The sequence below is a fragment of the Erinaceus europaeus genome, chromosome 6 (genome assembly GCF_950295315.1).
Source record: "Erinaceus europaeus chromosome 6, mEriEur2.1, whole genome shotgun sequence".
NCBI classification, from domain to species: domain Eukaryota; kingdom Metazoa; phylum Chordata; class Mammalia; order Eulipotyphla; family Erinaceidae; genus Erinaceus; species Erinaceus europaeus.
This window is the reverse complement of record NC_080167.1, coordinates 5,335,196-5,348,531: the sequence shown is the minus strand read 5'-3', so window position 1 is coordinate 5,348,531 and position 13,336 is coordinate 5,335,196. Positions and strand designations below refer to the sequence as shown.

Here is a 13,336-nt window from a genome sequence, read left to right as displayed (position 1 = left end):
CCTGTGAAGCAACCCGCCTGCAGGTGGGAAGCTGGGGGCTCGAACCGGGATCCTTACGCCGGTCCTTGCGCTTTGCACCAAGTGCGCTTAACCTGCTGCGCTGCCGCCCGACTCCCAAGAGTGTCTTTTAAGAACAGATCCAGCAGTAAGTCTCTACAGGACACCGAGAAGCCCACCCCTAACCTGAGAACCCACTCAGAAGGAAGTGCCAGCAGGCTGTGGGGGTGGGGGGTGGGGTGTGGACAGACGGATGACACATGTACCGGGTTCCAGAGAGCCAGCTGCCGCTCGCTCATGCGGCTGAAGCCAGTGGTGAAGACGTTCCCGTCGGCCAGGAAGATGGCTCTCATGGGCCGCGCTCCTTCATGCGCCTTCTCCTTTTCCTAGGAGACAGCACAGACAGGCACGTCACACACTTGCAAACTTCAAGAAGGGGAGGCTGTATACACTGAACCCAGGCACGCCTCGCATGACTCACGGTGTGTGTGCCTGTGAGATGGGGGGAGGGAGGAAGAGGTGTGTGTTTGGGGGCCGGGTGGTGGTGTACCCGGCTAAGCATCCGTATGACCAATCACAAAGACCTGGGTTTGAGCCCCTCCCCTACCTGCAGGGGGACTGCTTCCCAATCGGGAAAGCAGGTCTGCAAGTGTCGTATCTTTCTTTCCTTCTCTCTATCTCCCCATCATCTCTCAACTTCTCTCTGTACTATCTAATAAAAAAAAATAAGTTAAATTAAATTTTTAAAAGAAAAAGGGAAAAATGGTTACCAGCACTGAGCATCATGATAACCTTGGTGGTGGCAATAACAAAGAGAAAAGAAAGGAGAAGTGTGTGTGTGTGTGTGTGTGTGTGTGTGTAAAAAGAGACATGTGTGACTGGGCTGGGCCCCTTGGCTAGTGAGCAAGTCCAAGCCCCAGGATCTGACTTAGAGCCTCGCCCTCCAGCCATGCCCTGCAGTGAACCCAAAGTCCGTGGGCTTTGTCAAGGTAAGTCAGGCTCGGGGCTGAAGAGAAGCACTCTTGGATTCAACACCTGCAGTTTCCAAGTTCCACGTCCATCTTTTACCAGGGCGTGTGACTTTATTGAGAAAACCTGCAGAACCTTTAACAGCTGTCTTCACGGGGTGGGGGACCAATAGGAGCCGCAAGGACAGGGCCGAGCCGGGCGCACTCAGTGAACTGTCTGCACCAGCTGCCACAGACTTGGAAAGCCTAGAGAGTTCTAATGACATGATAAAAGGACAAACAAAAAACCAAAAATAAACGGACAAGCAACAACAACAACAACAAAACGGCCACCAGTCACAGTGGGTCAGAGCTGCGACTTCACATCCCTACAGACAAGTGCGGCAGGGAGGCAGCCGGGCGTGCTCACCCGAGCACTGGGCCTTTTTTGTGCGAAGAAAACTCACAGCAATAATCTCCTGCTTCCTGGGGTCGATGACCCGCACTTTCTTGTCTTTGGAAGCTGTGCAGATTAGGCTGCCGTTCCTGTTCCAGCTGACGTTGTAGATCATGTCCGAATGCATGTCGTCCAAGTTGATGAGGGCTTCCCCCGTGCCCACGTTCCAGATGATGATGGCGTTGTCACACCCTGCAAGCAAGCACGGCGGAGTCTTCAGGGGGCTGCGGACACCTTGCACAGCGACACACCGCTGAACACCACCGACACCGGCGGGTGCGGACACGTGCAAGGAAAAGCCAGCGCCGGGAACAAGGGGCCCCAGGGGCCACGCAGACGGATACATTTGTCGGAAGAAATAAGCATTACGGGAAAAACACAGGATGTTAGCTGTGGGTTCACGAAGACAGGCTGTGAAGAAGGAGAAGGAAATATCCAGTGTTTTTCAAGGGTGAGCCGAGCTGGGGCGGGGAGGGCAGATGGATACAGGAAGGCTCCTTTTCTAGTAAGAAAAGCATCAGGTAAAGAGCTGATGGGTAACCCAGGACACTGACAACAAAGGAATCAAATCTTTGTTTTCCGGTGATTTTCCTCGTTTGTGCTGGTCTGTCAGGAGAGCAACGTGACAGGCCTCCTCCTCCACAGGCACGCCTCTGCACCACCAGGAAGGAGACTGTATCCTGAGTCAGAGGGCCGGTTCTGCGCCCATGATGTCAGTATCGGGTCTCCCTGCTGCTGTTCCAGCCTCTGAGAGCCAACAGCAACGGAGCTGCAGCTGTCAACTGCTGAGTTTTAGGTGATCCCTCCCCTCACCTCTTAATAGTCTTTTTGTTGCTAAAACTCAGATCTGTACTCATCTGTGACTTAGGTGATTTTCTTTTTAAAAACAATTTTTTATATTTATTTATTTTCCCTTTTGTTGCCCTTGTTGTTGTTTTTATTGTTGTTGTAGTTACTACTGTCGTCATTGTTGGACAGGACAGAGGGAAATGGAGAGAGGAGGGGAAGACAGAGAGGGGGAGAGAAAGACAGACACCTGCAGACCTGCTTCACCGCTTGTGAAGCGACTCCCTTGCAGGTGAGGAGCCCGGGGCTCGAACCGGGATCCTTACGCGGGTCCCTGTGCTTGGCGCCATGTGCGCTTAACCCGCTGCGCTACTGCCCGACTCCTGACTCAGGTGATTTTCTTCTTTCTTTCCTCCCTTCCTTCCTTCCTTCCTTCCTTCCTTCCTTCCTTCCTTCCTTCCTTCCACACTCCTTTAACTCAGACCCAGAAGTGGTGACCTCAGCTGCCACACTCCCTGACTGGCACCAGCCGTCCCTGATTACGGCCTTTTAGTCCCAGGAGTCTCTCCTTTGGCCCCTTTCTGTCCATGAGCCACACGTGTTTGTCAGGGATTAGGTCGCTCAACAGAAACCAGCAGAAACCACGAGGGGCAGGCTGCTTCGCAGGGAGGCTGCTGGAGGTGGTGTCGAGTTCTGCGTGGTGAAATACAGGCAGCGGCAGGACACGCAAGGCTGCCCTAACCACTTGTTCACGCAGATCTCTATCGTGGGGGTGGGGTGGATGGGCCGAGGCTGGCCTTGTCTGAGAAGGATTCAGAAACCGATCCTTCCCTCCAAGTCTACCGGCCCCAGGCCCACAGGCTCCCGTTAAAGAGACGCACTGCCTGCTGCTTCTGGGGCCCGAGTTCCACGAGTGACACGGAACCGTGGACAGCTGTTCTAAAGGAGACTCCTTACCGTGAAGCCAATCTCTGCAAGCACTTTGGACAAGCCAGCCACCGGTGCCCGGAACACCCGAGTCACCGGAGGGGCAGGAGGGAGACTGTGGAGGCGGGCCGCACCACAGCGCGAAAAGCTGGAGCTGAGTTCCGGGTGGAGGCCTGGCCTTCCCTGTGTCTCGTTTACCTCATACACTGAGGTAACCTCAGCCGCAGTGGACAGACTGTGTAGTCTTAAGAGATGCAAGTCCCTGGGGCCAGGCGGTAGCGCGGCAGGTTAAGCGTAGGTGGCGCAAAGCGCAAGTACCGGCGTAAGGATCCTGGTTTGAGCCCCCAGCTCCCACATGCAGGGGAGTCGCTTCACAGGTCTGTAGGTGTCTCTCTCTCTCTCCCCCTCTCTGTCTTCCCCTCCTCTCTCGATTTCTCTCTGTCCTATCCAACAACAGCGATAGCAACAATAATAGTAACAACAACAACAAAATGGGGAAAAATGGCCTCTAGCAGCAGTGGATTTGCACTGCAGGCACGGAACCCCAGAGATAACCCTGGAGGCAAAAACAAAACAAAACAAAAAGATGCAAATCCCCATAACCTTTGACAATCCAATGGGAACCCCTGTTGACATGGAATCTTGTAGATCAGTATTGGATCACTAATAAAAACTATCCAATGGGGAAGAACACCCCATGTACAGGAAGGGGCCAGGACGCACCTCTAGGGGCCGGGCAGGAACGATCTGTAGGTCAAACCTTAGGCTCCATCTTCCTGTGTGAGATCTTGAGATCTTGGTGGTGAGTGCAGGGACAGACACACACACACACACACACACACACACACACACACACACACGAACCAGTACACCTCACAGAGTCCTGTGATCTGCATCGAAGCAGATGCATCCGGTGCCCTAGCCCTGAGCGCTAGGGCAGTGATGGCCGGGGAGAGGCGGCCCCGCTCGGCCTCACCTGCACTGAGGAGCACGTTGCGGGCTGTCGGATGCCAGGCCACGATGCCCACGCGCTTGGAGTGGCCTTCTAAGATCACCACAGGTTCAGTCAGGGAAAGGGTGAGTCCGTTTTCTGGGATCTGCCACACCTGAGGGGAAAGGAAGACAGGAGAAGCTGTCAAGACTTCCGTCACCACTGACTCAATCCCTCAACGAGAGTTTGCTCTCTATAAAAAATGTGCCGGCATCTCTGGGGGAGAGGAGAAAATGGGGAGGCGACTGTGCAAATTTCTTTTACAAGCGTTAAAAACTAGACTAACCAACAGGCTTGTAAGATGTGACCTTTGTTACTGAGATTTTATTTTCAGTTCCCCTGTTAACCTCTGAATGATCAGAAACATGAAAGAGGACTACAAAACAGAAGTGGGGGTGTCAACACCTACCTTTGCAATGTGTATTATAGAAGTTCTCACAAAAGAAAAAAAAAAAAAGTAGGTTAGTGGGACCTCACCAGAATTGAAACAAACCACTCCTATCCCAAAAAAACACGAAGAGAGTGAAATATCAACCCGCAGGAAGGGAAGAAATCACCTGGAGCCCACCGGCCTCAAAAGGGGGCCTACACAAAGAGCCAACGACTCAGCCTGAGCCCCGGGGAGGGAGCTAAACCACCGTTTCCTCTAGAGGGTAAACAAGTGGCCAAAGGCCCACGGAAGCCCTCCACATCCTCAGTCCTTGAGAAAACCCAAGTCAAAACCACAACGAAAGACAACATTAGGTCCACTGGGAAGTCCGCGAGCCTCTTAAAGTTACCGTGTGACTCAGTGCCTCGACTTTAACAGATATCTTAGAGAATGAAAACGTGTGTGTGTGTGTGTACACACACAGAAAGGTTCACAAAGTTCACATCAGCAAGCAGTCTGAATGCCCAGCAACACAAGAACGGAGAAGCCAAATGGCCACATGGCAGACTATCTGGCCCTACAACCAAGCAAGTGCTGACAATGGTATTTTGCACAAGCAAAGCTTGTACTTTTTTTTTTTCCTCTCATTTTTATCTGTGATTAATAGTGGGTTTCAGATTGTAAGATTACAGGGTCTAGTCCCACACTGCACCCACCACCAAGGCTCTGTGTCCCCACCCTCCCACCTCCCAAAGGTAATAGATAATGACCACGGTTCTGAGTCCTAGAATTTTTTTTTTTCTCTGCGAGCTCATGTGTTATCAGTTCTCTAGATTCCACGTATGAGTGAATCCATCTGGTAGCTGCCTTTCATCTCTTTACTTATTTCACCAAGCATTTTGTCCCCAAGGATACAATATCAGCTTTTTGACTGCAGAGTAGTATTCCATGTATATACTCCGGTCATCTGATGGTGGGCATTTAGGCTGCATCCACTCTTTGGCTAGTGTGAATAATGCAGCTGTGAACACAGGGGCGCACGTGTCCCTTCTAGTTAGCGTAAGTATCCGTTGGATAAACGCCTAAGAGTGGAGTTGCTGGGTCACGGTAATTCCATTGTTATGTGTGAGGGCTCTCCACACAGCTTGCCAAAGGGGCTGCCCCAGTCTGCATGCCCACCGGCAGTGGAGCAGAGTCCCTTTTCTCCACGGCCCCGTCAACACCTGTCATTTTCCATTTTGTTGACGTCAGCCATTCTCTCAGGTGTGAGATGGAATCTAAGTGTAGTTTTATCATTGTTTTAAAGCAGGTTTATTTATGGCATGAGAGACACAGTTTCACATGAGGCTGAGAGGAGGAGAGAGAGAGAGAAGGCAGAGCAGAACTCAGGTACGTGGAGGGCTGGACCCAGCACCTCAAGTCTCCAAGTCCCGTGTTCTGCCACCACGCAAACTATTTCCCTAGTTGTCAGCATAGTTTTAATGTGCATTTCTCTCTTTTTTAAATGTTTGTTTATTTATTTGAGTAGAGACGAATAAAAATCGAGAGGGGACTGGGGAGATAGGAAGAGAGATAAGACAGGTACCTGCAGCCCTGCTTCACCACTTGTGAAGCTTTCCTCCTGCTGGTGGGACCTGGGGGTCGAACCCAGGTCCTTGTGCACTATAACGTGTGCACAGTCTAGTGCACCACCACCTGGCCCGTCATGTGCATTCTCTCATGAGAAGTGAAGTGGAGAATTTCTTTAAATGTCTGTGGGCCATGTGTATCTCTTCTTTAGAAAACTGTTTAGTGCTTTGGCCCTTTTTGGTTGGGTTTTTATTTACTTTTATTCTTTTGTTGAGTTGTACCAGATTGATTTTATTTTACTGCCACTAGGGTTGCTGCTGCAGCTTGGTGCCTGCAGGAAAAATCCATTGCTACCGACAGTCATTTTTTCCTATTTTATTTTATTTTATTTCCCCCAGGGCACTGATGAGCTCTGGCTTATGGTGGTGCAGGAGACTGAACTTTGACTTTGGAGGCTCAGGCCTGAGAGTCTCTTTGCATAACTGCCATGTTATCTACCCCGCCCTTCCTCCCCCCCCCCTTTTATTTATTTGATACGCAAGAGAGAAACGGAGGGGGGAAGACAGGGAGACCTCTCCAGGCCTGCTTCACCACTCATGAAGCTTCCCCTGCAGAGGCTAGAACACAGGCCTTCACGTGTGCTGATGTGTGCGCGTTTAACTGGTGTGCCACCACCCCACAGCTGTGTACCAGTTCTTTTAGACGTTTGATGTCAGTTGGAAAAACTTGAAATATTATGTTAAGGCAAAAGAAGCCAATCACAAACAACACATATTGAAGGATCCCATGTATTACATGTGCGAGAGAGGACAAGACAGAGACAGCAAGACCAGGGGCTGCTATCTTAAAAACGCATTTCGAGGGGGCCAGGCGGTGGCGCACCTGGCTAAGCGCTCACATCACAGCACACAAAAGACCCGGGTTCAAGCCCCTGACCCCCACCTGCAGGGGAAAAGCTTCACGAGTGGTGAAGCAGGGCTGCAGGTGCCTCTGTTGCTCTCCCTCACTATCTCCTCCTCCCCTCTCAATTTCTGTCTCTATCTCCAAAAATAAATAAATAAATAAGATTTTAACAAAAAGAAAGAAAGAAAAAAACAAACCTCATTTCGAGGGCCAGGTGGTGATGCGCCTGGTTGAGCACTTATTACAGTGTGCAAGGACCCTGGTTTGAGCCCCTGGCCCCACCTGCAGGGGAAAGCTTCACAGGTGGTGAAGCAGGGCTGCAGGTGTCTCTCTGTCTCTCTCCTTCTCTATCACCCCCTTCCCTCTTGATTTCTAGCTGTCTATGTCCAATAAATAAATAAAGATTAAAAAATTAAAAAACTCATTTCGACAGTAAAGACTCAGAGAAGACCACCTTCTCTAGACCAGGGACAAGCTGGCTGGCACAGTTGGGGGTGGGGGGAACCAGAGTGGAAGAAGCAAGAAATTATGTGCTTAAAAACAAAAGACATGGAATATGTTTTTGTGGTTTTTTGCGCTTAACAGCTGCGCTCCTGCCCGACTCCTGAAAGACACAGAATTTAAAGGATGAGAAAGGGATTGTGTCCTAGCTAAGCTGAACAGCACCAAACTCAGGACCAGATACTACTGTTTGCTTCTAGAAGGTTAAAGCTGGTGTGTGTGTATGTGGGGGGGTGGTATACAGGAGCTTTGGTGGTGTGGTGAGCTACACACATAACATCACATGCTAGGGAGGCGGGCGGAAGTGGAGTGGGTTAACCACACGTGGCGCGGAGCGCAAGGACCAGCCTAAGGATCCCAGTTCGAGTCCCAGGCTCCCCACTTGCAGACAGGCGATGAAGCAGGTCTGCAGGTGTCTGTCTTTCTCTCCCCGTCTCTGTCTCCCTCTCCACTCCCCATTTCTAGCTGTCCTAGCCAATAACGATGATATCAGTAACAACAATAATAAGTACAACAACAATAAAAAACAAGGGCAATAAAAGGGAAAATAAATAAATAAATATTGAAAAAAATCACATCTAAAAATCTTATAAATTTGCAAACAAATGTTAAATCAATCGCAACATAAAGGCTATAGTTTAAAGTAATTATCTTCTTTTTTAAGTATTTATTTTATATATTTATTTTCCTTTGTTGCTGTTGTTGTTTTATTGTTGTTGTTACTGATGTCGTCATTATTGGATAGGACAGAGAGAAATGGAAAGGAGGGGAAGACAGAGAGGGGGAGAGAAAGACACCTGCAGACCTGCTTCACCACCTGTGAGCCCCAACCCCCAGCCCCCACCCCTACCCCAAACCCAAAATCCCTAACCCCAACCCCAACAACCCTAACCCTTAACCCTGCAGGTGGGGAGCTGGGGGCTCGAACCTGGATCCTTACTCCAGTCCTTGCGCTTTGTGCCACCTGCGCTTAACCCACTGTGCGCTTGACCCCTAGTAATTCTCTTCTTATTTTTTTTTAGTAATTATCTTCTTATACTGGTCTACAAAGAAGTAAAAATGCTATGGAACTCCTTGACGCCTGACTCAGAGCCCCAGTGAAAATGTGTGCTCAGTGAGAAGCAGAATCTTCCTCTCATGGGGACTGCTAAGGACAGACAATAGTCTGCTGCAAACCACCCAGTGGAGGGCAGATCTGGACCAGAGGGGTGTGTGATGTTCAGCTTGTCTGTTTGTTGTCCTGCAAAAAATTAGAACAAAAAGCTTGCTGCCCTGATAGTGGAGAGCAGTGGTGAGTGGATTAAACGTTTTTCACAGCTGAATTCTGCCCAGGCTACTCCTAACCCCACATACAATGATGGCAAAACATACGTGCTTTTGAAGACACAAGCTGGGCACGTCACCTAATGCCCTAAACCTTCACCGAACAAGAAACTTTCAACAGGACAGACGGAAGCAGCACAGAAGGCCAAAGGCAACACACACACACACACACACACACACACAAACACACGTACACACTGCCACGTAGCTCACACTTTGCCTACAACCTGACACAGCCAACAGCTCTGAGCTGAAAGTGGGTGTCAGAACAGAAAGGTGGCTGGAATGCGAAACAGAAAGCCAATGTCCACTTGGTCAAAGCATGAATGAGGTGAGCACAGAAACAGCTGTGGCACCAAGTTTTAGTGACTCCATAGGAAGTACATTTTGCGAGAGGAATTCTGAGCCAGACTCACAGGATGGTGATACCACCTGCCACCCCCAGAGGGCGGTGTAGCTAAGCTATATCTGCCAGGCTGGCTCCCTGGGGGCTGCAAAGGCTGCAAAGGTGGTCGGTCTCCCACCATCCCAGGGAGGCTTTGCTCATCATCGGCCTGCTCAATCTGAGACAGGCGGGTGGGCATCTCTCACTGGCTTTTCTACCCAACCCCTCCTGGGCTGCAAGGAAATGGGGGTGGAGTGGAATTTAAGATTTTAAAAACCAGGCATCTCTCTGCTCCTCCCTGTCTCCCAGCAGTCAACAGCTCCCTCTCTAGTGCCTTGGCTTTTCATTTTTAATTGGAGGGAGTTAATGCTTGACAGTGCAATCACTGACACAGGCATACAGTTTCACTATGTAACAGGCCCCCAAGTTCCTTCCTCTCTCCCTCCCCAGAGTCCTCTGCTTTGGTGCAATAAACAATGCCTTGGTTTTACTTATTTTTAAAAAATAACATTTTTTTAATTTTAAAAATATTTATTTATTGTGGACCAGGAGGTGGCGCAGTAATAAAGCTTTGGACTTTCAAGCATGAGGTCCCAAGTTCAATCCCTGGCAGCACATGTGTTGGAGCGATGTCTGGTTCTTTCTCCTCTTTCTCATAAATAAATAAAATCTTTTTAAAAAAATTATTTATTTATTCCCTTTTGTTGTCCTTGTTGTTTTATTGTTGTAGTTATTCTTGTCTTCGTTGTTGGATAGGACAGAGAGAAACGGAGAGAGGAGGGGAAGACAGAGAGGAGGAGAGAAAGACAGACACCTGCAGACCTGCTTCACCACCTGTGAAGCAATTCCCCTGCAGGTGGGGAGCCGGGGGCTCGAACCAGGATCCTTACGCTTTGAGCCACATGTGCTTAACCCGCTGCGCTACCACCAGACTCCCCCTTGGTTTTACTTATTCATACATAATATGAATTCCTTCCTTCCTTTCCCCCACCCCAACTCATTCATTCATTCGAGAGAAAGAGGGAGAGACAGAACCAGAGCACCAATCACACCGCCACATGATGCTGGGAATCAAACTTAGGACCTCATGCTTGAGAGTCCAGCGCTCGGTCAGCTGCATCCCCTTCAGGGAGGGTCCCAGTGAGCACCCCTATAAGGCAGTGCAGCACCCGGGGACGGGGACAGAAAGGGTGAACCAGCAACAGGCCCTGCTCCCGGGGAGTTGACTTCTAATAAAGACTTTTCTATTGAACCAAAACCAAAGTCCACAGAGAAGTGGTATGACACAGAGAGCTGGAGCTGGCTGGGGCCCCAGAGCCAGGCAGACTCTGATTCAAATCCCACCTGGAGCCATTCACTGGCGACCCTGGGCAAACACTCAGCATCAGCGCAGAGGAGAGAGCTGCCCTGTGTGTCCTGGGGTCTTGGTGAGGAGTCGGTGAGTTCAAACAGCCTCCCAAAGAGGCCTGGCACAGCCAGGGCCCCCAAATACAGAGACAGTGCCATGCAGTGGTTAGAAGCATGTCTGCTAAACAGACGCTCAACTCCTAACTGCCACACGTCAGCTGCATGACCTGGTGGTGCTCACCTGACCTTCCTGAGCTCCGAAGTTTGGAAAATGGTAATGAGAATGAGCCTGCCCTCGGGGAGCTGCTCTGAGGTCCAGTCCAGGCGGCGCCTGCCCCGGAAGCTCTCCCCGGGGTGGGCCACCACCACTGCTTCTCATGCACCAGGAAGCCCTGAGGTGCGGTGCCGGGGGAAAGTGCAGGCGTCGCCAAAACACAGAGGGGCATGGGGAGAAATCTGCAGAACAGATGCCCCAGAGGCTGGCTAACGGGGAGCAGCAGCAGAGTGGAAGAGTACACAGGCAGGAGGGCTCACAGTGGGCACAGCCGCTGGCCTGTCGCCCAGGGGCCCCTGCCTCTCCCTCCTCCCACTGTGTCACTGTGCGAGACAGAGGGCCTGCCTCTCAAGGCAACAGCAGTGGGAGGGGGAGCCCCCGTACATGTCAATATGCCCTGTGCATGTTTGGGGTGCAGCCTGGCCTGGTGAAGAGGACACTGACCCCTGTCACAGCTGGGACGCTCGCCAGCTGGCCGTGTGAGAAGGGCTTTCATGTCCAGAGCCTCCACTTCCTTGTTTGAGCAGCTCTGCTTGCTCGTGGGGTTAGGAAGCAGAAGGGTCAAGTGGGCTAAGCTGCTTCACAGGCCCAAAGTGCCTCCCAGACATGAGAGGTGGCACTCGGGAGACAGGTAGAGCTTTGGGAGGTGCGGGGGTCTGGGTCTGGCTGTGTCCCTTATGTCTGCGTGATGCTCTGGTCCCTGGGCCTGGGCTTCCCAAGGTGTAAAATGGGACGGAGTCCTGCCTAAGCGGGTTGCTTCGATGATTACAGACAGCCCTGCACACAGAGGCTAAGGCATCACTGGCTCCTGTGTCCTTTCCTGCCTGCTGGCTACAGGCAAGTACTTGAACAACAGCCGCCTTTGTCAGAACCGTCTGCGGCCAGCAGAGAGAACAGGCCTCACTGACGGCCGCCAGGCCCGAGCGGCGCCGCCACAGGACAGGGGCTGATAGTCGCCATGCATTTGACTTTCCTGTTGGAAGGGAAGGTGTGTTCTCGACATCTCGCTCTAACAACATTCTTGTTTTGTTCAGAAAGAAAGGGAAGGATGCAGTCGGTCTCCAGGGCTTCCAGAAAAGGTACATCCATAGGAGAACAGCCGTGGTAGCTCTGGGAAAAAAAGCGGCTCCAAGCACATGTCAGGGTCGGGACGAGCTCGGTGCTGGCGGCCGCAGTGCTCACCCACACTGTCCTGCACGAGCCAAGAGACAACACGGGAGCACGGAGCCGAGGAAAATGAGCTCGCTCGCTCGCTCTCCAGTGGCGATTTTACAGAGTGTGGCTCGTCTGACGGCTTCCTTTCTGTCTACTAACAGTGGGAATTTCCAGCACACGACGCGTGCAGACACTGCCTCCCTGTTCTAGCCACCCACCAGGAACTTCACTGGAGCAGGCACTCAAGGTAAAGCAAGGAATCGGCCAGTTCTTCCCAAGGACCCGTTTGCTTCCTCCCTTCCTTCCTATACTGGGGGTGGGATGGGGTGGGTATGGACAGAGAGAAATTGTGAGGGAAAAGAGAAATCGAGAGGGGAGAGACACCCACAGCACTGGGGTCGGCATCTGGGTCCTTGTGCGTGTTATGTATGCGCTAACCAAGCACAGCACCGCCGGAGCCCCAAAGGTCTCATGTTCTCTTTTTTTCCCCCCACAGAGCACTGCTCAACTCTGGTTTATGGTGTGCAGGGGACAAAATCTGGGATTTAGAGCCTCAGGCACGACAGTTTGTTTGCATAACCATTATGCTATCTACGCCTGTCCAAGGCCTCATTTTCTAACACTAAAGAAACCTATCGCAAGGGGGAGTGGAGGCTCCAGAGGATCTTAGGGGGCAGGAAGAGACTCACAGACTCCATCAGACCAATTCCCCTCTAGTGCCCTCAGGCAGGCTGGCGGGAGCCTGGCCTTTCCTGAGACCTGAGACCTCCAAGGCAAACTTTTTTTTTTTTCCCTCCTCCAGGGTGATTGCTGGGCTCGGTGCCTGCTCCATGAATCCACCGCTCCTGGAGGCCATTTTTTCCCCCCTTTTGTTGCCCTTGTTGTAGCTTCCTTATGGTTATTATTATTGCCCTTGTTGACATAATTCGTTGTTGGATAGGACAGAGAGAAATGGAGAGAGGAGGGGAAGACAGAGAAGGGGAGAGAAAGACAGACACCTGCAGACCTGCTTCACCGCCTGTGAAGCGACTCCCCTGCAGGTGGGGAGCCGGGGGCTCGAACCGGGATCCTTACGCTGGTCCCTGCACTTTGTGCCACATGCACTTAACCCATTGCGCCACCGCCCGACCCCCTCCAGGGCAACTTTTAAATTTGGGAGAATTAAGACCTGGGTGTCAGGTTCCGATGTGCCATGGGGATAGTCCCCACTGGGGAGGGGCCCAGATGGAATCTGCACAAAATGGAAATCACGAGAGTGACTGTGAGGGAGAGGAGTCCTGAAGCGGCAAGGCAGCCATCAGTCTCACGCCATTCCGTGTTCATTTCAAAGCAAAATGGTGCTGGGCCGTTAATACAGTGGCCACAACAGGTGTGCAGAGTCAGGGGCTCGTTTCTGCTAACCTC

At 51.4% G+C, this 13,336-nt stretch overlaps 1 protein-coding gene across 2 annotated transcripts in view; it reads right to left on the bottom strand.

Moving 5' to 3' along the window:
• The window catches only part of CORO1C (coronin 1C), a 73,216-nt gene that overhangs the window by 7,012 nt on the left and 52,868 nt on the right, over positions 1–13,336 (bottom strand). For both annotated transcript variants that reach the window (XM_060192941.1, XM_060192942.1), the window contains 3 exons: positions 4,091–4,220; positions 1,412–1,593; positions 264–383 (listed from right to left, as the gene is read on the bottom strand). In XM_060192941.1, coding sequence (XP_060048924.1) covers positions 264–383; positions 1,412–1,593; positions 4,091–4,220 — 432 coding nt within the window. The remainder of the gene's footprint in view (positions 1–263; positions 384–1,411; positions 1,594–4,090; positions 4,221–13,336) is intronic.